Source organism: Molothrus ater, chromosome 7, assembly GCF_012460135.2.
Source record: "Molothrus ater isolate BHLD 08-10-18 breed brown headed cowbird chromosome 7, BPBGC_Mater_1.1, whole genome shotgun sequence".
In the NCBI taxonomy this organism is placed as follows: Eukaryota; Metazoa; Chordata; class Aves; order Passeriformes; family Icteridae; genus Molothrus; species Molothrus ater.
This window is the reverse complement of record NC_050484.2, coordinates 7,552,616-7,579,060: the sequence shown is the minus strand read 5'-3', so window position 1 is coordinate 7,579,060 and position 26,445 is coordinate 7,552,616. Positions and strand designations below refer to the sequence as shown.

The window sequence follows — 26,445 nt, the reverse complement described above, 5'->3', positions numbered from 1 at the left end:
TGAAAATGAAATAATACTATTTTAAAACTGTGCATAAAGTTTAGTGGTGGTGATTAAGTAATCCTGAGCCTCAATATCTTATAGCAAGTTTATGCCCACAAGAGAATAGGGTTAAAAATAAACTTTCAGCCAAATTCTTTTTTTACAGTCCCATTGGTTTAAGTGATTCCCTAGGTCAGAAAAATTATTGGAGTTATGAATATGCTTGTTGCATAGGTCTTTAACTGCTTTTTCAGGGACTTTCAGTCAGTGAAAAGGAACAAAGTAAGCTATCTTAGGGTCCTCAGGTAAATTATTAAATATTAGGAAAAATAGTGAACGCCATCAGCTGGGACCCATTTGAATTACTGATTAGCATTTGCCCTTGCCACTTAACTGGGTAGCTTGCTGTGATCCTTTTATGTTCTCACTTAATCAGTTTAAGTTCTTAGGCAGACAAAAGCCAGCTTGACAATGAATTTGTAATAAAGAATAAAATAATGATGCTGTTTTTCCTGTTCTAGGTAAAGAATAAGTATAGTTTTCAGAGGACTTCATGCAAGACTTTCCCTAATTACTTCCCTAGTTAATTCCTTGACTTTTTTGCTTAGACTAATGTTGAATTTAATTTAATTGAGACATTCTAAAGGAAAGGCTGCCAGTGCCAAAACCTTATTGAACTTACTGGGTTTGTAGCTCCTCATAGCAAAAGCCTATTTATGGTGACTGACATAATCCAAGACTCCTCACTAGCAGTTTTAAAGCAAAGCATCATCCTGTGTCCCAAAATTAAAATAACTGAAACATTACACAGGCTGCATGCAACCAAGAAAGATATCTTTCCTCTATTAGAACTTGAATCCATTTATTAAACCTTCCTACTCAAAAGTTGATGGGAATATTCTCCTACAACTGGGCAGCAGTGTTACTGGTGTAGCATTGTTTAAATCTCTACCTATTCTAGTTTTTTTGATGGATTTCTCAGCAGGAAGATTATGATTTGGAGGCTGTGCAGTTTGCAATCTAGTCCATTTAAAATATGATTGAAAAGTAGTGTAATATTCCTCTGTTTTCATTCTTGCCCTTTTCTGTAGTTTCCTATTACATTTTCTCATTTTAAATAGCAGAATTTTCTTTCCTTTTACTATGTGAAAGACCTGTATAAAATGGGGAAACTGATTCCTCATGCAGTAATGGTCTTAAAAGTGCAAAGTGAACACACTTCAAAGGTAGAACTATTTTCCTCTCATATATTATTTCAGTCATGTTCTTTTTAATGGTTAATTCCAAGAAAGGGCAAGCATTTTATGTGAACTATATTTTTGCAAGTTAAATATATGGTGTGGAAATTTCCTGCCCTTTTTTTTTTTTTAAGCTAAGTGTGTGATCGAAGAAGTTATACAAGGTGGAAATTTCAAACAGCACTTACTGTGGATTTAACTGCCTACATAAAACTTGATGGCAACTCTCACATTGGCATGAGCTCCCTTTGGTGAAACCACACTGCTTTTGAAAATCTTGCTTGTCTTTGAACAGATACCCTTTGAATTCAGCTAGAGTTTATTTCCAGTTTCCATGAATCCACTGATTTCATATTGATCTAAAGCACTGGTGCAGGTTCTCATATGTAGCAGATGGCTCGCACATTTACGTGAAGATACTTTCTATCAACTTGGCACAGATTAGTTTAGAACAGGAGCACTGTCACTCTGTATGTAAAACAGTGTGAAAGGTGAGAGAGGCTCTTAAATTCCATTGGAGAGATCCTCATGGAGATTGGATTTTAATTGCTCATATGTATGCATGCTTGGATGCATCTGAAGCTGCTAATTGAGTTTCTCTGGCCCGACTTTGAGATTTTAAGTGTGTGAATTATATTTTAATATATTTCTGTGTCCTCACAATTACATAAGAGTATTCCCTAGCCACATCTATCACTCACAATGTGCTTTGACTTTTGAGTAATTTTGAATTTTGCATGTGACTTTTAGGTCAGATAACTTACAGTACTGACTTACTGGCTGAAAGTAGGTAATAGCAGCAAACAGGATATTAGGGAGTATTTAGTTATATATTTTTTCAGAGCACTGTATCTTGACATTTCTAGGAGTGTCCTAGCTTTGGGGAGCTCTCATTTCACCGAGACTTTTTAGAGCTTATCACTGAGTAGACACTGCTTCTGTGTGAAGATTTTGCTGTTGTGATTTGTTGTTTCCCTACCTGTTGTATAAAGATTCTTAAAACATGATGATTGCTCTAATGTGAAGCATGAAACACCTCTCCTGTGGCGACAGGCTGGAGGAGTTAGGGTTGTTCAACCTGGAGAGGGCTCTGGGGAGACCTTATAGTAACCTGCCAGTACCCAAAGGGCATCTGTCAGAAAGATGGGGACACATATTTTGGCAGGGCCTATTGCAATCGGACAAGGGGTAATGGCTTTAAACCAAAAGAATGTAGATTCACACTAGGTATAAAGAAGACTTTTATGATGAGAGTGATGAAATTCTGGAGAAGGAGCCTCAGGGAGGTGGTGGATGCCTCATGTCTGGAAATCTTCAATGTCAGGCTGGACAGAGCTCTGAGAAGCCTGATCTATTTGAAGATATCCCTTCTTGTTGCAGGGGGATTGGACTAGATGACCTATAAAAGTCCTTTACAACCTTAACTATTCTGTGATTCTATTAGAAAGTGATTTTTTAATCATGTCATATCACTTTTTCATCTCCTGTGAGTAATCAGCCACAAATTGATAGACGAGGCAATCCTGAATTCAAAGTGTCTCCTGCTGGTGGAAAGAGCCTGGTTTTGTTTCCTGCTTTTCCACATTTATTCCTCTACTGAGATGGACTAGACGAAGAGGATTCAGTCCTATGACTTCTGCAGTCTCTCTGTCTACTAAATTACTGAGGACTGTAAGCTGGATGTGTAACAATGAAGGAGGATTGGGGAAGAATCTGCTCCAGGAGTTGGGGCCCAGGATTCTCCTCCCAAAGAATTTTCTTGTTGTGTAAGTTTTCCTTGGCACAGAAGAAAAATGAGCTCCAAAAAAGGCTTTACTAGTGAATCCATGACCTTGGGCTAATTTGCGAAATTCCACATTCCTCTGATCTTACAGAATCCTAAAATCTATGGAAAAATGTGAAAAAAAAAACCCTTGGAGAGAAGTTGCTGCATAAATATACAATATTATTCTATGCAATGTTGGCTTCTCCCCTATTCAGAGGAAGAAGGGAGAAGTGACTCTGAGCATACTTGGACTTATTTATCTGCCCACTCTTAATTACCTGGTCTGACTCTATTCACAGTAGTGGTACCTGAAGATTTTCTCTCACTCATATCCAGTGGAATGCTATCAAATAGCTTAGACCTGGAAGTGAATTTGTTTAAATGAAAAATGATAGACTTAATGATTCCATATGATGCTTGTAATAAAACTGAAACCATCTCTAAATGCAGAACCATGATAGAAGGAAGTATTTATAAGGGAGCATAAGGGCATGGATTCAATTTGTGTCCTTTTCTATTCTGTTGTTCATCTGTTTCAGTTACATGTCATAAATTGGTGGTGGAACCAAAGCAGAAATAGATATGAAGGGCAACTTTTAGATATCACTGTAGGAATCTCTTCTAGGAGTGAAATCAGAGAAGCTATCTTTGAATACCTCAGGGAAAAAAAAAGTGTCAAGGCAGCTTGGTGCAAGAGAGTAGAGAACTTTGATGTTGTTCTCTTTCAGTGCATTTTTATGGTCATCACTGGTTTTGCTATTCGAGTAGGTTTGATGTAGCATTGCAGGACTGTAGCCCATTTTCTGGGTTACCTTTCTTCTTCTGGGCATTCTGGTCCTTTGAAGAGACAGAAGAAAACTTCACAGGTTTTAGAATTCTGCATCACTGAGAGGTGCTAAATCATCCTGTGATTAGCCAGGGAGTTTCCAATCTGTATGAATCCAGGTGAAGATGTTTACTTCAAATAGGATTGTTCTCGAGCTGAAATAGCTGAACACAGAAAACCTTCCAGCAGATGAATCTGTATTTCCCTGCAGCAGGTATAGATGACCCCATTCTTAGCTAATGAGGGGATTAGTGACTGAGCTTCCTTTCAGCAGACCATAAACACTGTGGGAAGAAAGAAATTTAACATTCTACTCCCAGTTGCAAGTGATCCACAAAAGAGAGATTTGCTTAGTGCTCACGCTAGAATGCTAATTAAGGCACATTGTTAAGGGCTAAATACTAGGCTGGGGCTTAGGTAGGTTTGTCAGGGAACAGGGGCAGAGAACGCTGAAGAAAAGCAGGTATTTGAACAGGCATTCTGGTATTAAAAATGTAGAGCATCTTCCAGTGATTTCCAACAGTCTGTCCAACTGGTAGGACAGTAAATATAAACCACGTAGGCATTCGAGGAAAGATTATTCAGCAAAAGAATTCATTTGAGAATGATTATTTCCCTTTGGGTGAAGGGGGCTTATTTCCAAGTTGCTGAAGCAAGCTGCCTTATTTTAGCTCTGTGAGCCCCTCTCAAGGGACTGGAGTCCCTACTGATAACACAGCGAGGCAGGGGGCAGTTATCAGGGGAGAAGAGGAAATCCTCCTCTGGCGTGCTGGAAGCGATCGAGTTCCTAATAAGGGAATCGGCTCCAAGTGGGGCTATACCCTCCATTTCCAGGAAGCGTGTGCTGGGTGTGGTAAAAGCAGAGCTTTCTCTTCCTGACAGCTTCTTAAAACTCTGCTTTTGCTTGCTTAATAAATGGTCCTGAAAAAGCACATGCACTGCACAGCAGCATGAAAGTATCCCGCAAGTGTGCTCGTAAAGAGAAAAGTTCAAGGAAGAGTGAAGCCGGCTCTGATTCGGTTATTTACCATCAATCAGACTGTTGCTTGGCAGGGAGTGGATGGTTAGGAGCCTGAACGAGCTGAAAAGGGGCAGGAAGAAAGTGGAGGCAGCATTCTTCCTATTTAAAGCTGCATCCCCTGAAAGGAGTGTTTGCAGACTGCGCTGGAGCTGGTGCTGAAAAGAGGGCTCGCAGACTTTGTCCTGGAACTGATGCGGAGAGGCAGAACGACTCCTCAGCTGGCTTCATGGTGCTAAAATAACCTTACGATTCTGCACTTTTTGCTGCCCAGGGAGGATACATGCCTAATATCTAGGCATGATGGCAGTCTCGGTACAAACGAGAACTTTTTTCATCCTCGCTGCTTTATTAGGCCGATTTGTAACCATAAAAGCGCAAGAAGTGGAAGAGTATGAAGGTGGTGAGTTTCTCTCTACCTCTAAAACAATTATCATAATCCCCCCTCTTTGCATGCGGTGTGTTTATTGTGAGATTTGGCTAATAAGTGGAGCGGAAAACCTCTGGGATACCAGAGTAAGACTTTTGCTTTCACGTTTTGAGAAGGGGGCAGAGAGGGGTTTGCGCTTTGGCTTTTTGAGCGGAAGACCGAGGTTTGCGGCGCTCGCTGCGGGCGCAGAGCGGGAGGGGCGGTCAAAGGCCAAGTGCTGCCGCGGGGCGCTCGGGCTGAGCCCCCGTCCCGGCGGGGCTGCGGCCGCTGGGAAGTTCCCAACAAAAGAAAGGGCTTGGGACGCGGCTGGAGGACAGCTGGGCAAGCGAGCTGGGAGAGTAAACAGCGAAGCCTCGCAGGGTGGAGTCGTTTGCGCTGAACTACATCTGCTTTCTCACATTCTTTGTTTTAGAGAAATGCAGAAACGTGGATTCTCCCTTTTTTCACCCCTCCCCCTCCTCCTTTTCTTTTCATTTTCCTTTCTTTCCTTCTCGGGCTCGTTTTCCCCCAGGCTCTTGCGGAGGGGCTGCCTGACGCCGAGGATGGCACGGAGCCTCCCCTCCGCCCGGGGGCTGGCGGAGCGGGGCAGCGGCGGCTCGGGGCGAGCTCCGTGCGGGCAGGAGCGCTGGCGAGCTGCGAGCCTCACCCGCCCGCCTGCACTGACTGCGGCTGCTTGGTAGCCCTTCGTGTTTAGTGCCATTTCAGTCCCTGCGAGGGAGACACTGATGGTCAGGAGAAGGCGTAGTGACTGTACTCTTTCATCAGTCGGGATGGATGTCGTGATCTGTGTTGATTTCCTGAAATGTGAGCAGGCTGGTGGTGGGACAGTCTGGAGCTATTGTACTCCGGAGCGTACTTCCTAGCCTTCTTATATGTAACGCTGGCTTCTTTTCCAAATTATACCCCACAAAGTCGCTTTGTAGGGCATTCCAGCACATTGTAGGATGTACCCTACAATGCAGTTTGCACTTACTTTATCGTGTATTTTTAAGAGTCTAATTTTTCTTGTAACTGAACCTCTCTGGTAATACGCTGGATTGCATAAGTGAGGAGGAGTCAAAGCCTGATGAATAAACCAGTGCAATATTTCTGCAACTTTTGTTCTACAAAGCAAAATGAGACTGTCGTGCCCGTGCACAGCTGTGTGAGAAGTCCCATAGAGGGGGCACTTTATATAAACTTGTGAGTGTAATTCATATACTTGCTATAAAGGGAGGCATATATTATGCACTTTTCAGTTACATGTAACAGCAAACAAAACACTTGTGAAAGTACTGACTCCATTTTTGGTACCCATTTAATAAAAATTATAGCTTTTTGCCTATTTAAAAAAATTGCAAAATTTATATGAGTTTTCTGTGGGGCTATTACATTTACTAGATTTTTGGAATGATGGAAATTATGGGATAAGCCAGTAATGTAGCAACACGTTCTGGGATGTATTTCCAATGTGCTGATGGCTGAGGCCACTGAGAGCTACGTGGTAAGTCAGAGAGCAAAATATGTTGTAATAAATTAGTGACATCTGTTTACACTTACATCACTTACTCATCTTCCTGTTTGAGAATTAATAGCTTTTGTCTATTATACAGACCCTTTTCCAATGTTCATTATATTAAAAGAAAACCAAGCCCAGACCTATTTTAATGTGGTGTGAGGGCTGGTGCAGTGAAGGTAGAAGTAGGGTACATTCTACACATTGGTCTGGTTTAATTGTATAAGAAAGGGATTTCACCCTTCATTTAGTTCCTGATGGGTGGGCTGGAATGCTGAAGAGTGGGCAGGTTTTACCCTTAGTTTGTCTTGGGTTTGGTATTTGTGTAGAGGTCTAACATCAGCCAACATTGTATTTTACTGCAGGTGACATTGTCTGTAGAGTTGCTTTATTTCTCATTCATTTATGTACTACTTGAATATAGGTACTATCAGATAAACAAATATTAGAGGTGCCTGGGAAAGCAAGAAGGGCACTTCAGGAAGTGTAGCTTAGAAAAATCTATCCATCTTTCAGAAAGGATGTAAACCAGTGTTGTACCAGTCATTTTTCATGACAGTCCTAGAAAAAATAAGGGTTGAATGCTGCTTGTCAACTTTAGATGCAGTGGCAGAAAGAAATAGCTTTTGTGGTAGTATGTCACAGAATTTATCATAAGGGGGATTGATATTGATAGATAAGTTGAATATAATAAAGCAGATAATATGGTTAAAAAACCTTAATGAAAGAACTGTAATGCTTCAAACCAAACATACTGCTTAACTTTCTGGTACATACCATTCCTGTGCTTTTAAGCTATGCCAATTTCTTTATTATTTCTTTTCCTCTTGAAACCCTTGCAGATTGATCTGTTCTGCTCAAGAGCACTTGGCTGGTAGTGCTACATTGTGCATGTGCTTAAAATGCATGTAAAAATGTGAAAACCAGACACTTCCAAACCTATTACAGCAAAATTGGTCATTTTGAGACTGTTTAAATGTGCCTATTTAAAAGTTATTTCTCAATAAAGTCAGTGCTGCAAAATCCTAGAAGGACTGAAAGATCCTGGTTTTAATTTCTTTGTAGAGACCTGGTCTAGTTCAGAAATGCAACAGGATCAGAAATTTCTCAGGAGGTGACTGAAATTTTGTGCTGTTTAAGTGCTGAATACCTGAAAGATCTGAACCTTTCATACAGGGTTTTCCACACAACTCTACAATCCTTCCTCTTTCCCTAGGGCTTGGCATAGAGGGAACTACTAGCAGAAGCAGGATGTGCTTCTGGGATCCTTTCCTGTCCCCTTGGGAGTGTAAAAGTTTTTAAAAAATAAATTAGAAACACACCTTTAGTGGAAAATCAGTACACTTGAATCAGATTTGAAATTGTGGGAATCACCTTGTTAAAGAAGAATTGCCTGTGCAAATTGCATGTAGGTGTGGCAGTGGTGGTTTATTGCCACCATTTCCCAGAGTTCTCTTCAATTCTATACTTGCCTTTGGTTCTCATCAGTTTTTGCAATGTACCTTTGTCTGAGTTATATTTTCCTGTCCACCTCTTGTGGTGTCAACACTCCTTCAGCTGAGATAAGTGTGAGCCCTGTTATTGATTTAAAAATATCTAATTTTTTTGATAGTGAACAAAGGAAAAAAATAAAGGGTCATTGTTCTGTTTAGATTAATGATCCTCTTTGCCTTTTTTGGATTCTCAGGATCTTTCATTTTGTCTGGAAACCATGCAAGGGAGACAGGATTGGACTGACTTTGGAGACACAAACAGCTCAGCTGCTGGAATGGGGGCTGTTAACTGTGTCCATTATCTTCTCACTGATATTATCTTTAGGGAGATAAGGCCTTATTACATTGCACAGTCCCAATAATGGGGCAGATGTTGGGAATAAGATGACAAGTGAAAGTCCTCTGCAGCTGTGAGAAAGTAAAAGAATTATTTAGTGTTTGTGCCAAATGCTTCTTTGGATTCTATAGGTCTTTCATCTGTGTAAATAGTCCTCATAGCTCCTAAGGAGAATGATATTGTACAATTCTACATGAAAGAGGAAAAGCACCCCTGTTTTTACAATTGTCACAATTTTAGTGAGGATCTGATAATACTTAGAATTACAGAATTATTGTTTAAGTTAGAAAAGACCCTTAAGATCATTGAACCCAACTGTTTGCACAGCACTGCTTCAGCAGATTGATGCTCCAGCTCAGCTTGGTGCTGGCTGTGAACTTGCTGTGATCCCCTCGTGCAGATCATTGGCAAAGATGTTGAACAGGACTGGGCCCTGTACTGAGCCCTGGGGAACACCACTGGTGACCAGATACCAACTGGATTTAACTCCATTCACCACCAAACTTAGGGCTTGGCCATCCAGGCAGTTTTTTACCCGGTGGACAGTGCACCCATCCAAACCATGAGCAGCCAATTTCTCCAGGAAAATGCCTTGGAAAACAGTGACCAAAGCTTTACTAAGTTCCAGGTAGACAACATCCCAGCCTTTTCCTCATCCCATAAGAGGATCACCTTGTCATAAAAGAAGATCAGTCTGGTCAAGCAAGACCTGCTTTTCATAAATCCATACTGATTGGACCTGGTTATGTATGTAAATGTAAATTATAATCCCCTGGTTATGCTGTATTGTTTTTTTTTCCTCCAAAAGTTTCAGATCCCCAGCTTATGTCTTTACCTCTGCTCTATTATGTCTGTACCTCTGCTTTCTTAGTGAGAAAACCTGCATTTGTGGTAGGTATATGTGTTTGGGGGTTTAAGCATAGTAAATAATTCAAAAAATAGGAATTAATACAACTCTAAGCAAGCAGCAAATAGGAATCTAATATCTGTTAGACAAAGTTGTAATTCTATGGGGACTAACTCATTGAATTAGAAAATTTGGGGTTGACTTTCCTGACTGTAAAAGTGTGGGAAGGATACTCTACACAGAAATTTCTACAAAAAGATTCCTCAAGAGGATTCCTTCTGTTCAGCCTGAGCAAAACTAAGCTCAAAATTATGGAATACTTAAAATTGAGGGTCATGTTGAACTGTCTACATTAACCTGTAGTTTTTTTTGGAAAATACATTATGATTGAAGAATAATTGCACGCTGTGTTTGTTAGTGCAGGCATTTTTTTCTCCCTGATGTTTACAAATATTGATTATTGCCATAGAAACTGAATGGTCATTTCATGACTCATGTTTTAACATGCTCAGTCTTCATTTCTTGGTGAGGTCTTCTCATCCTTGCAATTTGTTTCACTGTGATAATGTTCTATCATCTTGATTTGTTCATGCAAAACGTGCAGGATCGGTCCTGTTTAACAATAGTTAAATGTAAGTTGGTTAAAAATACATACTTTTAAACTTGCTAATGCTTTAGAAGTTTTCAGAAAAAAAGAAATATCTACTAAATCCCTTGACTGATGATAAATGCTCCTAGGAAACCCTGCTTAGAAACAACTCCTGGTGTTGAAGTTGTGTTTACTATCTAGGTAAACTATAAGTTATGATTTTTCTGTGGTTAAAATTAAAAGTGGTCAACTGGACACATAACTTGGTTTTTGGTGGTTTGTCAGAAAAGAAATAGATTCTTGTGTGTATGTGCAGGGAAGCAGGAACTGCAAAGGCAGATCTTCATGCAACAATATAATCCTTTTAAAAAACTGAGCAGATGTTCATGGCCTGTATACAACTATTTTTCCATATACAGAGGAAGGCAACAAACTCAGTGCCAAGAAATAACAAAGTAATAAAAAATAGTCGAAATTCCAGCTGGAGGCATGTGATCTATCCTTATATGTGCACTATTTCACTTATGTTTGTCATTGTGACCCTGTACATTTTTGTGTGTAAAGTCCTGATGATATAATTTTCTCAGAAATTCTTCTTAGAAAGAATAAATCAAAGTGTTATTCCAGTGGATTTCTCAGTTGGGTCAGGGAAGAGAGACTGGACTTGCAATTCAGTTTATTGTGTAGACAATCCCCCCATTCTTTATACAACCAACAAGGCAAACCCAAGTATCCTTTAATGTAAAATGAATAAATTAATCAGATTAACTTGGAATTTCAGTTTTTGACAAAGGCTTCTTGGAGTTTGAACTTTCAGAGCACGAGGAAGGATTGTTGCACTGCCTGAAATCTCAAGCTGCAACAGACCCACCTTGTTCAACTGTCCTTGAATGCCCTGGTGAGGCTGTCATGTGCAGAGGGGCAGGTATGATTTGAGCTGGAAACTAGGATGCATTCATTCCAAGTTCAATGAAGAAAATGTATTTCTTTCCATGGCATAAAATGAGAAACCAGGTACTTTCAAGCAGGAGAAAAATGGCTCTTAACTATGACAGTCATGTAACGCTTAGAGGAACAGAGGTACCCCAGGGGGTGGCATCATGTATTATTTATGTCTTTTATGTAATCAGTGCATTGCGTATGTACAAATAATACCATTTCTCTAGATACTGTTTTTTTTTTTTTTTTGGTCATGGATTGTTTTGTGATTCTGTGCTTTTCCTAGCTTAAATTTAGAGAAATTTGAACAGTTAGTGCTGTTCCTGAACTACAAAAAAGGATAAACCAGTGGTACTGACTATAGGAAGTAACACAATTATTTTAATATAAATGGTTATTTTATAATGTGATATAATTATGAAAACAGTAATGTGCTGGAAGCTTTGAATGACCATAAAGGCTTGATTCTGTGGTAATTAAAATATCCAAACCGTTGCTTACAATTATCTCTTCTTAGTAAGCAACATACATTTTTCATAGCCTGCTGTGCTGCCTTTTATTCTGCAGTGAGAAACAATTCCATTATTCCACTATCCCACCCGCATTTGCTGCAGAAAGGTCATGTGTTATATAAGCACCAAGACTAAGAATGATTGTCAGAGGGCCAGTGGTGGGATGCTCCCTGTTCAGGAAACTTCTATTCATGCAGACCCTCGGGATTCTGTTTGTATCTGCTGCTGAAGATAGGTCTTGTCTTTGGAGAGCTGTCCTAAGATTGTTCCGTGGCCATGCTGCTGCCAGCTGAAACTTGTTTGGAGCTTTGGAGAATTTGCATTTTTCTGCAGCTCTGTGTGAGCAGTATAGCTGGGAGAGTGATATAATGAAGTTGTTTTCATACTGAAAAGCTTTCATGGTGGTTTGTGTCTTCACTACTTTTCATTTATAGCCTTTGGACTATGCAGCACTAGCATGGGAGGACTAAAGAATTAATTTGAATCTTTGTGCCCTTGTTCTTTGGATAATGTGGCTGAATAGAAACACAAACAACGACTCTGATACTGCTGGCAGGAATTCAGAGCTTTGGACATGAACTCATTTAGAGTAAGAACAGAAGAGTAAACTGTGTCCCTGAGGTCTGCTCCCTGCTGAGCAGGAGATGTCTGGCAGAGAAGGTCCATACAGTATCTTCTCCAAGTATTCTTTGGTCATTAAGTGCTTGCCAGCACCCTTCAGCAAGCTGACCACCTGAAGTGCAGGATTGTGGGCATAATGGCAGTGTAGTGTAGGAAGAGATTGAGGGAGAAAAAGGAAGAGTCATCACAGAACTGTACGGGTTAGAAGGGGCCTTGAAGCCCATCCTGTTTCACCCCCTGCCATGGGCAGGGGCACTTTCCACTGCACCAGCTTGCTCCAAGCCCCATCCAACCTGACCTTGAACATTTCCATGGATGGGGCAGCCACAGCTTCTCTTAGCAACCTGTGCCAGTGCTTCATCCAACGCACAGGAGAGAATTTCTTTCTAGTATCTAATCTAAACCTGCCAATTTGTGAGTTTGTCCTGGCCCAGTTGCTCCAAGATTATTGCTTCACATTAAAATGATAGTGAAAATCCAGCTAAAAGTCAGAAGGAAACTGTTCCTCATTTGAGGAGAACTGTCTCGGGCCAGCTGTATCATTGTAGGTACTCAGAGATTATGCTGAGGGAGCATTTTGTTTAAAGCAGTTCTCTCTCTTTCAAGAAATCATAGACAAGCTTGATTGACATTAAATCACTTTCTAGTCTGAAATCTCATGTCTCCTGTCCCAGTAGATCAAGAAAAAATATTTAAGAAAAAAATTAAAGCAGAATCAGCAAAAAGAAGCTGTTTTACACTCAGCTTTTCACAAATACTTTCTTTACAGTATTCCATCAGATCTTCAGATCTAATAAAAATGTGCTGAATTGCCATAGTGATTGCTATCCTATGACAGTTATTTATGACTTATTTTCTGTCTACTTTAAAGTAGGAGTTTTTCCCTTCAGCTGGAGTTTCTCATTTTCCAAATACTGAGGATGATTTAGTCATCTTTAAGCCATTTATGCTATTTCAGAAAAATCAAGTTACCCTGAATTTAGGTCATCCAGATTATGAATTATAGTTATTGTTCACAAGTGATATAATCAATAAACCAATAAAGTTCTGGGTTTTTTAAACCAAGTATGATCTATTTTTGGCTTTCTTGCTTATATCAGTGATGAGCCTCTTGGTAGGAAAGATACCATTGAGTAGCTGGGTTATCTCACTTCTCAAGGGCTCCTGAAGGCTTCCTGAAATTTTTCTGAATAATCCTCAGTGTGTCCAAAGCTCTGAGAATACAAGAGGAAGGGAAACAAGAGGCAGGAACTTCCAGAGGGGGGTTGGTAGTGTGATGGGGCTTGGACCTCTCGAGGAGCCCTCAGCTCCATACAACTGAGGGGTCATTGTCCTGTTGTGACTTTGGGCTGTGGAAAAGGGATGGGAATAGCCTGCATTTTCTACTCCTTCATAGTGGAAAAAGTGCAAAGGAAAAAAAATGTTATCTCTTTTCCTCTGTATTAATTTTCCATTGGAGTGACTTCTTTTGCCCTTAAAATTCCCACACCAGCACACATGATGCATGCATTGAAAACCCGTTGGTTTCTAATACTAAAAAGATTTCATGTGTGAGGAAGAGAACACAATCCTAAGAGTAAATAACTGTACTTTAGAACTCTCTGGAATCAGGAGTGTTGTGGTTTGTAAAGATCCCCAGTATGTATGCTTACATCTTTAAAGAAAATAGCATGTTTGTAACTTACTGCAGGGTAAAGATTAAAGTGGCTTAATATATGGTGTGTTAGATTTTTTTAGGGCATTTTACAGATGTATGTGAGCGTGGTGTCTTTGCACTGTATGAGAACTACAGTGCAAGGCAGATGCACCTCACTGGTGAAAGTAATGGAGGATGATTTCCAGATGTTTAATGCTTAATGCTTGCTTTGGCAAGAGGCAGAAAGGACTGGAACATGCATTGGCAGCAACAAAGGCAGGGAAGAACCTGATGTCAGAGGCATTGAGCCTGGTGACAAGCAGAGATGAACATGGAAAATGGAACCATGTGGGGAAGGAAGAGCCAACATGACAGTATGGCTGCTGTCACCACACTGAATCTTGGAATTATAGCGGTGCCTGGCAGAGTGGTGGGAGCCTACTTCAAAAATTAGGACTGAGGTTAGACAAAGTTATTCTTTACCCTTTTTTTCCCTTTTCTGTAATGATAGACAATTCCATCTAAACCTGGACAGTGAGCTTGAATAACTTTAGCATGCTTTGATTTTATATTTTCTCTGTAAAGTGCAGGGCCTTCCTATGAATTTGTGCAGTGCAGAGCACAAAGCATCCTTGATATCAAATGTAGCCTTAGGGTACTACTGTAATATACATACTGAGTCATTGTGCTAATAATACATCTCTGGAATGGCATGGATTTTCATGTTGAATAGCTGGCTGGTTTCAGAAGTGGAATCTGGCTCCTCAGCAAAGAAATCTCTGGCTAGTGAATCACCTGCTTGCTGTAAGGTTTCAGTAAGCACCTCTCTGGGGCTGGCTGTCCTTTTCAGTGTACACGCCAACACTGCAGCCTTACCACATTTTAGCAAAAACACTCACAGTTCTTGGTTTGGTTTGTTGTTTTTTTTTGGAGAGGAGTGCAAGGTGAGATCGTGGGGAGAGAAGAGCTAAATCTTGATCTCTTTAGGCTGTGCATGTTTGCCCTTATGAATAGTGCCAGGGCCAACCAGTGTGAGAGGCACTGCTTTAATGTTAGTGATATCATTCTTGTGGTTTTTAAAATGAGGGTATGGAGCACTTAGTTCTTGGGGTTAGCTTTTTTTTTTTCCCTCCAGCTGTTCTCTGTTTCTTTGAGCCTTTCCTGGTTTCCTAGGAAACCTCTGCAGTATGGAATTTATCTATTTTACAGGCAGTTTATTTTTTTCTGTTTGAATGTAATGAACATGGGAAGTAAATATGGTAATTTGTTACAAGTAAATGTAATTTAATTACAAGTAAATGGTAATTTAAATCTCCCTTTCAGGAGAGTAGTTTAGACCCTAACTTGAGGCACATGAATAGTCTTATTTATTTAATGAGACAACTTATACTTTTTTTTTTCTCCTTAATGAATGAAAAATTTAATTATTTCAGTTTTTCTTTTAAAAGAGGGCAACAAGCTTCAGGATCTTTCAAGCTGAAGTAAGATTTGATTAGGTGAAATGATGCAGCAATGAGTTGTCTTAAATAGAATCGCTTTCTTAAATAACTTTTATCGGTTATACTGACATTTTTGCACAAACTCACGTGGTTTGGTTTCCTGTCATCAGTAAACATCAGTACAGAAACACAGCCCAGTTTCTGGTTTCACTGGAAACCAAGGGAATATTGGTGGTTTTGGTTTGAGTTTGCTTTATGCTCAAATCTGACATATTAAAGGTTCTTGCATCATCTCAGATATACATGTACAGAAGAATATGGAAGTTAAGGCTTTTGGAGTTCTCAAGATCATCTGTGTGCCTAATAATGCTTAATGTAATAGATGAACTTCTGGTAAATTTTACATGAAGCTACAAAAGATTCAGGAAAGGTTTAAATTTGGGACAGACTTCAGCATACCTTAGTCTGGAGAGTGACTTGGCATTTGGTGCTTCTAACATCCTGATCTGTAGCTCTGTCTGGAAGAATGCTTTGGGACCCCTAGGGCTGGAGTGATGATAGCAGAAGGGAATGTGACTGCCTGGAAAGGGGATGCTCCTATGGTCCTGTTTTCTAACAGGATACAGCTGTGGCTTAGTCTGAGTCCTATAAATGTGAGTGTTGACTCATTGCCATGAGAGGAAACTTTCTGGTGTGACAGTACCCTGCCTTTATTTTACTGGGGTTGGAATCACACCTGAGCAATTCCTGACACGCAATTTCAAAATGCCAGAGAAGAGAGCACAACTCTGTTGCTGCTCTTCATGGCTGCATCCACATCCCTGCATTCAAAGCCCAAGTTACATCATTGGTACTACCTGCCAAGTAGAGTTCTCTTGAGAAAAGGAGTAAAGCATTCTGCCTGGGCTGCTTTTTTTCTCTTTTAAGTCTACTTACCCTATTGGTTAAATGTTTAAACTTCTGAAAAGGAGTCTGCAAATATAGCTGAAATACAGCCCTGCTTTTGAGCTGAAGCTGGTCTGTGGGCTGAAATATGGGTTGGAGTGAAAGCATGCACTCTTAATTAGTATTGTTATCCAGACTTAGTATTTGCCAATAGTCAAATTTGCTGGGGTGGTCTTAGGATGCAGGAGAATAGGTCCTGGAAATGTGTAGCTTCATCAAATAATGCCCTCTGTGCATTGCTCTTGGACACAGCTGGGAGACACTGTGCAGCACTTACTGTAGGGTATTACAGTAGATGTATGGGCTGTGCTGAGCCCACATTTAAAGACCTTTACCCAGTTTGTCCTTTGGTTTGCACCCTCACATAAGAAAAAAAGGTCTGGCTTTAATGGATGCCTGTTATCTCCCAGCATAATCATATAAATCTGAGTCTGGCTAGGATTAATGGAGTGGTTCATCTTCTGACTTTCAGCTGTTTACTTTGAAAGCACAGATCTGGGGCTGCTTTAGCAAAAAAATATGCTTCTACTAAAGTTAGTTTTTAGTTTGTAACAACTGCCCCCTTATGCTTCCAGTCACCAAAATCAAAAAATCAGAATTATTTTTTTACCCCAAAGTGGATTTTATTTCCTCATGAGATGGCTAAATAAGTCTTATTCTTGTGTGCATGTACTTTCTCTCTCTCTCTTTCTTTTTATTTTTTTTTCCCCTTAAATCTCCTCCCTTCCGGAGGCTGAGAGACTGAAATTCCTCCTTGAAGTTTGCATGACTTAGAAAATTCTAAGTAACTTGTTTATACAGTGGAATGCAGCTCACAATGAGATGTAAATACCAGCGCACTGATCCTCTGGCTTTTGCTTTTGTCTTGAATTATAACTATTTATTGAAATGGCAGAGTGAGCTTTAGGACATTTTGTCAGAATCAGGCAAGACAAATAGCTAATTATTATGACCCCTTTTGATATCTAACAAACTGTGAAGTTTGAAGCTAGATCTTGCTTTGGCCTGGTTCTTTTTGTATTTGTCTCAGGAGGCACAAGGCAAGATTTTTTCACAGGGTGATATAAGTTTGTTAGATTTTTGGGGGAATGGGCATAGGTTTTTTTTTTTCTCCTTCTTCCTGGAGTTATTTACCATAAGGAGGATGAAGATGTACAAGGGATTTCGGAGCTAATGCTGAAGAAGCTTCTCTTTCCTTTTCTGTGTCTTGTTAAAACAATGCTTCTTGTACTTCTTGCCTCGCTCTGAGAAGACATCAACAAATGGTATAGGACAAGCCTGGTTGAGACAAATTTAATAAAAAAAAATTGCAGGTGGTTCTGGCTGACATTAGCCTCTGTCACACTGAAAAACTTCTCTTCAGTTTGATTAGGAATAGAATGACAATGTTTCAGGAATACAGATATGAGAAAGAAGAATCATCTGCTGTGTCACTTATAGGTTGCTACAGCAATTATATTTTTGTGCAATGCAGCACAATATCTTCAGGCACCTAAAATGTTTCTTTCAAGTCTTAATGAACTAAACATAGCCCCTGACCCTGAGGGTGATGTAGGCGTGCGCCGTTCTCTGCTATACATTTTTGTAACCCAGTAGGAGATGTGAGGATGCAAGAAATTGCAGATCTAAATATTATCCCTAATGATAGATGTACTACTAAAGAACACAATGCATTTCTTCAAAATACCATTTTTGCTGTTCTAGCTTACACTACTTTTCTTGTTGGTTGTTGTCTTTTTTTTTTTTTTTTTCAATTCCCATCCTGTGGGAAACTTGTAGGAGGCTGCAACCAGACCGATCTGGTTTTGGAAATGAGAGTGTCTTCATGCAAAGTGCCTGAAGGGTAATGTTCTCCTTTTAGTCCAACTAAATGCATAATGAGTTTTCCAGTACCTGTGTTAGCACACTCAGAGCTATACAAGGAAGAGTCTGACATGCTTGCAAAATGCAGATTTTTGTAGCCTGTGAAATTTCTGGCACGTCATACGTGACTAAAGCTCATGGCATGTGTTATACCAGGGCTTTAGACTGTGTTTACTCAGAGAAACTTTCTGCAGAAAGAAATGGAAGTAGTATGGACTCTAATGTGGACTGTTTGGTCAGGGCATGAATATTCCTTTTCTAATAAAAAAGAAAATTTGATGATGTCTTGAACAGGCTGGTCTATATGTTATGCAGTCTGCATAAGAGTATAAAAATAGAACACAGAGCAGAAAATGAAACATATTGCAGCTCTTTTTGATCCAAAACCGACTTTGCTTAATTCATTGGGAATTTGAATTTGAATTCATTCATTTGAATGAATTTCTGCTTAATTCATTGGGAATTTGAATTCTCTATTTTCCTAACATGTGAATAGTTCAGCAATTACCTGGAATTAATCTGTTGTTGTGTAAGAAGGTTTCCCACTCAGCTTAAGGTGTTACATACCTTCATAAGAAGTTAATATTAGGGAAGATTGTACCAGGACACCAGGTGCTTTTGAGGCCTGATTGAAATGAAGTACATTTGTAAAGGCAGTTCTGGAGCCTGTGTGAAGCATAGCCTGGCTCATGTGCAGAGCACTTCTGAGGCAGTAGTATAAGCTTTCCTGGACTCTTAGGCTTGACACTAAAATGGCAGGAATATTCAATTGTGTAGCTCAGTTGCAGGAGGATGTTTTGCAAAAGACTGTTAGACATTTTTATGTGCAGTCCTATTTGAAAAAGATGCTCCTGTAATCAGATGGATGAATGACATCAATGCTATTCTGTGCTTTCAGTGTTTATTTCCAGGTGTGCATCTGGGATTTAATTTATTGCCCTTGAGAGATTCTCAAGGGTAATTATGTTCTGAATAAAGCAGTCACCAGTACCTTACCAATTGGGTCTTCTGCCTCTGTGCCTTTAGCACTGGGCTCCTCAGAGTGTATTCTTTTCAGAGACAGCTTGCCAATGATCAATGAGGCCTTTTTCCAAATTGACATCAAACTGTTCTCGATTACATAAATCCAGGCAGCCACAGTGATGAGATGTGCAGAGAAAATTTACTTCATGGAGGGACTTTATAGAGCTTACAGTGCAGTTAAGTTGAAATTACATAACTGTTATGGGAAATGCATGGTTAGTTATGCCTTCCCTCATGCTATGCCTTCCCTCAATTCTGTGCCATGAAAGAAACACATATCATTCACTCCAAGTTTGTTTTTCTTGTAGATTAATTACTTTGAAGGTAAAAAGGGAGAACTAGTTTCTTTAATATGTATCAATTCCCATTAGTGAAACAAACAGAAAACTAGTGCTTGACTGCTGATCCTAATTATGATTCCGAGTTGATTCCTACATTGGAAAAAACAGAATAAACATGTACACTTTCATTGTTTGCCTTTATAGATCAGCATGAAGGTAAGAAAAGTGATTAATTTCAAGTAAATGTTTTGAACAGTGAAGTTTTATTTTCACAACCAAGGAGATTGTGAAGTGGAAATTTGATTCTGATATGCTTGGCACTGAACTACTAACCTTAGATATTTTACATGTAGTGAAAATACTATTCACTGAAATAGCTTGAAGGAGAGCCACCTGTGCAGATTTTGTGTATAACTGAGATGATAAACACTTTATTTGAATCTGATATTTATAGGTTTATTTGTACAAGAAAAATTTTGGCTGAGAAAATGATGAGTGAAACTTTTTTTTTATTTTTATCATGCAGCTCCCAGGTTTTATTTGTTCACATGTTTTTTATTGTTTCACATGTTTTATTTATTTTTCCTCTGGTCTGCAGAATGTAGTGTAAATTCAGAGTTTGATAAACAGTGGTCTTTGGAAAACCGCTTGGAAATTTCTCCCTTTTGCCAGAAGAGTTTGGGCCTGATGTCAGTGCTGAGACCCAGGAGCTGATCCTGAGGTGACATCCAGACTGCCACTGTGTATGATGAGCCTGCTCCCTTCTTTTAGGCTGTTACCTTTAAATGTCAAGCCAATCTTTGTAATTCCTGAATTTGACTCAGAACCAGTGAAATAAGGGCAAGCCACCATTTATTTACTTCAGCTTTCATGAAGGAGGCCTATCCCAGGCTCTAGGCAACCTGCCATCAATTATCCATACAATTCATAACAAAAAAGGCAAAAAAGCAGTAAACCATTCCCACGTTTGCCAACTGCCTTAGCTTAGGGGTAATGAAATCATCCAGCCCCTCGCATTCCCTTAGCCCTCTAACTCTGCTCCTATCAAGCATTTGTTCCAGAGACAAGCTACGTCTCTGTTGGAGTTAAAAATGTACATTTTAATATATTCCAACAGATAATGAAATTTCCTAGTTTAGAAAGCTGGCTGTGCCAAGCTCCTCTTCTATAGACTATAATTTCCTTTCTGAAGAGAGAAGGAGCATCTGGACCTACTCAGTCCCCAGCACAGAGCTCGTCCACGTCAGCAAACTGGAGCTCCAGTGTGGCTGCCCAGGGTCAGCTGTGGGCTGCCTGGAATCTCCTTATTAAACAAGCCCAGAATTTTGGATCTGGACCAAGCCCCTAGAACTGATCATGCTGGGACATTTGAAAAGTCCCGTTTCAATACCAGAACTCAATTGCAAAAGGTCATTGATGCATGCTGCAGACATTTCCCTGTGTGCTCCAAGTCTCAGATTTCGAGTGCAAAATCTTATCCGAGCATAACTATGATTAAAAACACAATTAATGGCAGGGTCTGCTTTCATTCATTTCTCCAGTGGACAAGGGAATAGATTGTGTTTAACTTTAATGATCTTAAACTGTTAGTGTGAGATTGTCTTGGTTTCTATAGAAATATTTGTTTAGAACTTATATTCTTAGCCACTGACACTTGATAGAAATTTTCCAGCAATTAAACTTCTGTCAAAGGCCATACTTGAATTGCGGTAACATAAAGTTACAATTTGGCATTAATGGTAGATTATTAATTTTGGGGAGAGGCTGGTCTGAATCTAATTTCAGTCCTGGTTCTGTCTCCATGGTTCTTTCTAGATGACTGTTCTGACTTCACTAATAGAATATACACTAACATTATTTTTGGCACTAAACCCAAGGATTGTTGGCTACTGCCATGCTTGGGTAGATGTAGATATACAAATGGGATCCTCAGTACACATTAGTCAGGGAGATTGAAACAAGATGCTTCCACGGGACAGCAGTTGTCTCTGGACCTGATTGCCTCAAAAAACCCCAACCCCAAACCCCACACTAGAAACCCAACCCTCTTATCCCTCAAAGAAAACCCAGTACCAGTCTGGGTTTTCTGGGTTTCAAGGTGCTGTGTTGGCAGCCAGGTCCCACCCAGGATGTCTCTGAAGGGCTTGTTTGAGCAGTGCTGAACCAAGGTCACATCTGCAGTGGATTCTCTGGGGTTGGTTTTCAACACCAAATAATCTTGCAGTATATTTTTCCCTTAATGGCAATTTCATACTTAGGTTACTAATGCATGAAAAAAACGTACTGTCAAATCAGATCATTTGACTTACTCTCCTGACATTTCTCTTTGGAAGAGGCAGATCTTGGAATAGGTCTTCATCTGGTGTAAATTACAGTGCTACCGTTACTTCAGTGGAACAATTTGTGCAAGCTAAAGATCTGTAAGATAATCCAGAAACCAGGTGCACCCCCTGTTCTGTGTTTGTTACACATTGTCTGTAAAATATCATGTATTAATGACTGATGAGATCCTATTGTGGTATTTCTTGTGGTGTCTATAGCTAATGCTGATCATAGTTAGCAGTCACACAATGAAATTCTTATTACTAAACTTAGCTTGCATGTAAAGGACATGCATGAATTTGGAAATATTTCCTAACATCCCGGCTATAATTTGGGGTTAGGAGAAACTTCCATAAAGCACACACGCTTCTAAACTGGAAAAACAACTGAAAATGTAAGAAGCTGTTGTTGGCTACTTTTTGGGTTCTCATCCAACACAGTCCTGAAAAGCCTGAATAAAGGTTTGGATTAGGGACTAATCCAACAACTAATAACATTAGTTGTTATGATGTTGTTACTGAGATTCACAGTTCTTTTTCCTAATTGGAGAACATGAAAAATAGCTTTTCTTCCCTCCTGGGTGAGAAGTTGGGCCCTGGTATGGCCTTGTATTGAGTGATCAGTGGATACCATTTCAGGTACCATGTGATGTTGCACAGGAAGGGAACAGACAGGTTTCAGCGTGTTAATTCCTGTTCAGAAGTAGCTAACTTGGTATTTTCACTGATACCATTGTAATGTCTTAAAAGAGGAGCAGATCTTTTTGCCTGGTCCCTCAGGAGTTGGGCAAGTCCTCGTTAGGACTGCATGTGTTGCCTTAGATTCTGTGATATTACTAGAATTACTAATAGTACTACCTAAACGTAACTGTAGGAGGCTTGTTTGTCTCCTCCTGACTGAAATGCTTTGTTATTTAAATAAAGCATTGGTATATCATCAAGCTTGTGGTCCATTGAAGTGAATAAAATTAGGCAAATTATGTCCATGCTATTTTCTGTATGTTAAATCAGCAAGAAAAGCAACTGATAAGATTAATATCCAGATAAATGAACATTTGAAGTTCTTGAGATCACGTAATCTCCTGGAAATATAGAAATGTCCTGATTGCTACAGAGCTCTTCTTAATAGACTGGGATAAATGCTGAAGTGTGTGTGAACAAATCTGTGTACGCATATGTGGGACAAAAGTAAGAAAAGCATTGACTATGTTGATGAATGAATATTAGAGTGTATCACTTAAAAAGAAAAGCAAGGCTTTATGAATGTTGGCATAGTGAGATATTATTTATTTTCCTCCCGCAATTTTTATGGAAATGTTTAGGAATAACTTATGCTTTAAAATTTCTTTATTTTCTGGTCAAACTGTATTCCCAAAAAAGAGGCAGAAAATAGTATAAAACAAATTTAACTTATTATGAAAAATTAAACTTTTATGTCAACAAATTTAATTACTAGACAAAAATGTGCTTAGAAATCAGACTTTTTACCGTAGGAGAATTGCATAACTGGTGGTCCTGTGTAAGTAGTCCTTAATACAGTGAGATAAGCACCCCCCATCTCTTCCACAACATTTTTAACTGCTGTCCCCAGAGCCAGGAAGATCTCTATCCTTGCTAGAGCACTACCATGGATGTTTCCAGTGTGCTGAATTGATTCAAAAATTATGTAAACAAGAAAAATGAACATGGAGCCAGAGAATTCACAAGCTGTGAAACTCAGGGGGGGAAGAGTTGAGCCCCATGTTGAGGAGAGACATTTGTTGTTTCACTGGTTCCTTTCTTTGCAGCATCACACAGCAGCACTGGACTGTTGGGGAGAACTGGGAGGGGAAAAAAGGGGGAAAAGAAGAGTATACCTTTCTTTCAGCCTTGTGCTAAATCAGCACAGATTTCAATTAAAACTAGGGATTTTCTCTTTGTTAAAGACCTTAATTTTCTGTGCTACTTAGTGTTCTCTGGAATTGTCCCAGAAGTTGGTAAGCAATGTGGTTGAATTTAAGTCATTATTTAATATTGTGTATTGGTTAATAATATGCCTTGTGTTCCAGAATGAAAATAATCAAGAAAACATACATTAAAAAAAAAAAAAAGGCTTGACATGCTTTTGTATTTAATGACTAATTATAATGGGATGAGATACGTTTCTCTTAATAACTATCTTCCCTCCTTTTTTCCCCCAGTTGATAAGCATAGTTTGGGAAAATGGAAGTATGAAATATGACACTGACATCAGATTTCTAAAATTATATTCTGACAAGCATTTTTTATACTTCCATTAGATCTTGACAGAAGTGCAATCAAAATATTTTGTAGCCAGTGCAGAAAGGCAGGAAATACTGTTAATCTTTGTGGGCTGGGGTGTTTATTTTTATAGCTCTGGATTAAAGCTGTCTCCTATATTTGGCAGGAGAACTTATTTGATAATGCTTAGTAACTTGGCATCACATTGGTTTCCATAATTGCTTTTCCATGTATTACACTGCAGTTGTTTTTTTTTCCCGTGATCCAGGTATTGCACTCTGAGGTACCTGAGATGAAATCCCTGTACTGTGTTAACAGGTATCTCTCCTGTGGGTGTAATGGTGGCAAGGCCCTTTAGAAAATGACTTTCTGTATGTTTATAAATGAGTTAAAAGTGTAGCTCTTCATTTGGAAACATTTCTGACTGTAAGTATGTTTGTCACTCCAGTGTATGGAATAAACACTGCAGGTTCTGGCTTGTATTTCTGGAGGGTCAACATAAATGCTTATTTAAAACAATAGCAACAAAACTTGTGTTATCACACAAGGCTCTTTGGTTATGATGAAAGTAGTGTAAGTAACTGTGTGTAGCAGTTGATCCTTTTTTTCATGTGCAAATGTTTAATGTGGAGAAATCATATTTCCCTTAGTTATGGAGGGGACTAATGATAAAGTTTGTAGAGTAGAAAAAATAGGCAGAAGTTACTATGTAGTGTTTGAGAGTAAAATCTGTTCAAAAAGTGCACATAGAGTTTTAAAACCCACCTGGGGAGTGTCTGTGCATGAAAATGGGGGTTTCCACCTAGAGTAAACTTCAGCACCTTTGAGGCAGCCAGATACCATTTTTTCTTTTGAAGCAACTGTACCAGAGGATGGAATGTCCTTGCAAAAATATTCCTGTGAGGAAAGGTACCCAAACCATGAGAACTGGACAGCTTTGATTGCATTTGATAATCGCTCGTGAGATGAAATCAGACTGAGCAGTACCTTTGCTTGGCTGTTGTCTTCTGTCAGGATCAAAATGTAGTTTGTTCAGTGTGACAAAACAGGACATGCAGTGTATTACAGAGACTTTTGGCTGTGAAGAGCAGGGATTAATCACCTTCTAGTAAAACTGAACCACCCCCCCCCCCCCCCCCAGATATTTGTGGAGCATCTCAGAAAAAAACAGATTTTTCTTTTTTTCCCAGTAGATGAAAGGTAGGTGATTGACTGTGTCTTTTCAATAAGTGTCGTTAATGTTGCATGTGATGAAGCTGTATTTCTAAGTAAAAGATACTCCATTAAAAAAAATAATCTCTAAAATACTTTAAAAAAATAGCAAAATATACTCAGCAAATTTAACTTCTTGTCCTTCAAAATCAGGTGAAATTAAGTGCAGTCATCTTGAGTACTTTTAAGACATGACCAGAGAGGCAGATCAAATACAGTATTGCTCCTGTAAAATTCTGGGAACAAATTTCTTTCCAGGAAACAGAACTAAATGAGTTCTCACAATGTGTGATTAGGCAAGCAATGGTGAAATGATTACAGAATTTTACATAGAATATCTTGTGTTAGACAGGACCTGCCAGGATGGTGGAGTCCAAGTCCCATCATAACATGAACACCAAAATCATCATCATTATTATTATGGAGGAGCAAGTAAACTAAGCAATAGTTTTCAGTCTGATATTGAAAATACTTTCAAATTTTATAAAAGTTATTAATTTAGATAAATCAGGTGTTAAATAGACTCTAGCTAAAAAGAAATTGAATTTATCTTTCCAGCTTAGTGCAGACTAAGGTCAAATTTCTGCTAAGTGACCTCTGGTTGGCCTGCCAAAAAAAAAAAAAAAGAGGAAGGAATGTACTTGATGAGTAGCTGTCCTCACAGTATCTCAGGGTGAATGGGCCTACTATTTTGGAGAGGTAAAGATTTCAGTGTTCTAAATTGGGATACATGTAGGCCTGGATTTTTGAAAGAAGCAATTTATTTGCCCTTTTTACTTCAGGTCGAGTGGTGGTTGTGCATCATTTCATTAGAAAACAACAATAAAAGAAGTCTTTCCAGCTGAACAACCACAAACAAGGGACAAATACTTTCAAATACTACACATTCCTCAACTATAATATAGGAACAAAGTAATATTATATAACCTAAGGGCTTTTTTTTGAAACTTCAAAGTATTTAATATCCTTTGATGGAAATAATTACATTTCAAAACGTTTTATGTAAATTAAATGTCATCTTCAAATTGCTGTTTCATGGTATGATGGAAAAAGATCGCCTTATGTTACAAATTTATTAAATAATTTTCTTTAATGTTAATCATAACTAAAAAGGTAGCATGCTCAAATCACGTCTGTGCATTTGAAATACTTTAGAATGTATACATAATAGATGCATGGTACAGAATTTTTTCAATACAAGTACAGAATCCTGATCTTAGGAGGAGATTGTACAGGACACTTCATAAAGTCTGTCTTTTCTGAATTCATTCAATGAACAGAAAGAAATCATCAGGAAAAAATTATTTTCAAAAGAGTTATCTGAGAACAATTAACATTAGTAGTTTTTAGACAGGATGTGTGCAAATTGTATCCCTGATTCCATTATTTGTC

General features: G+C 39.0%; 1 protein-coding gene across 1 annotated transcript in view; it reads left to right on the top strand.

The window, feature by feature from the left end:
- The first annotated feature begins 4,992 nt into the window (after window positions 1–4,992).
- COL5A2 (collagen type V alpha 2 chain) overlaps window positions 4,993–26,445 on the top strand; it is a 97,579-nt gene continuing 76,126 nt past the window's right edge. Inside the window, 1 exon segment of the mRNA XM_036387020.2 lies at window positions 4,993–5,232. Coding sequence (XP_036242913.1) covers window positions 5,130–5,232 — 103 coding nt within the window. The 5' untranslated portion in view covers window positions 4,993–5,129.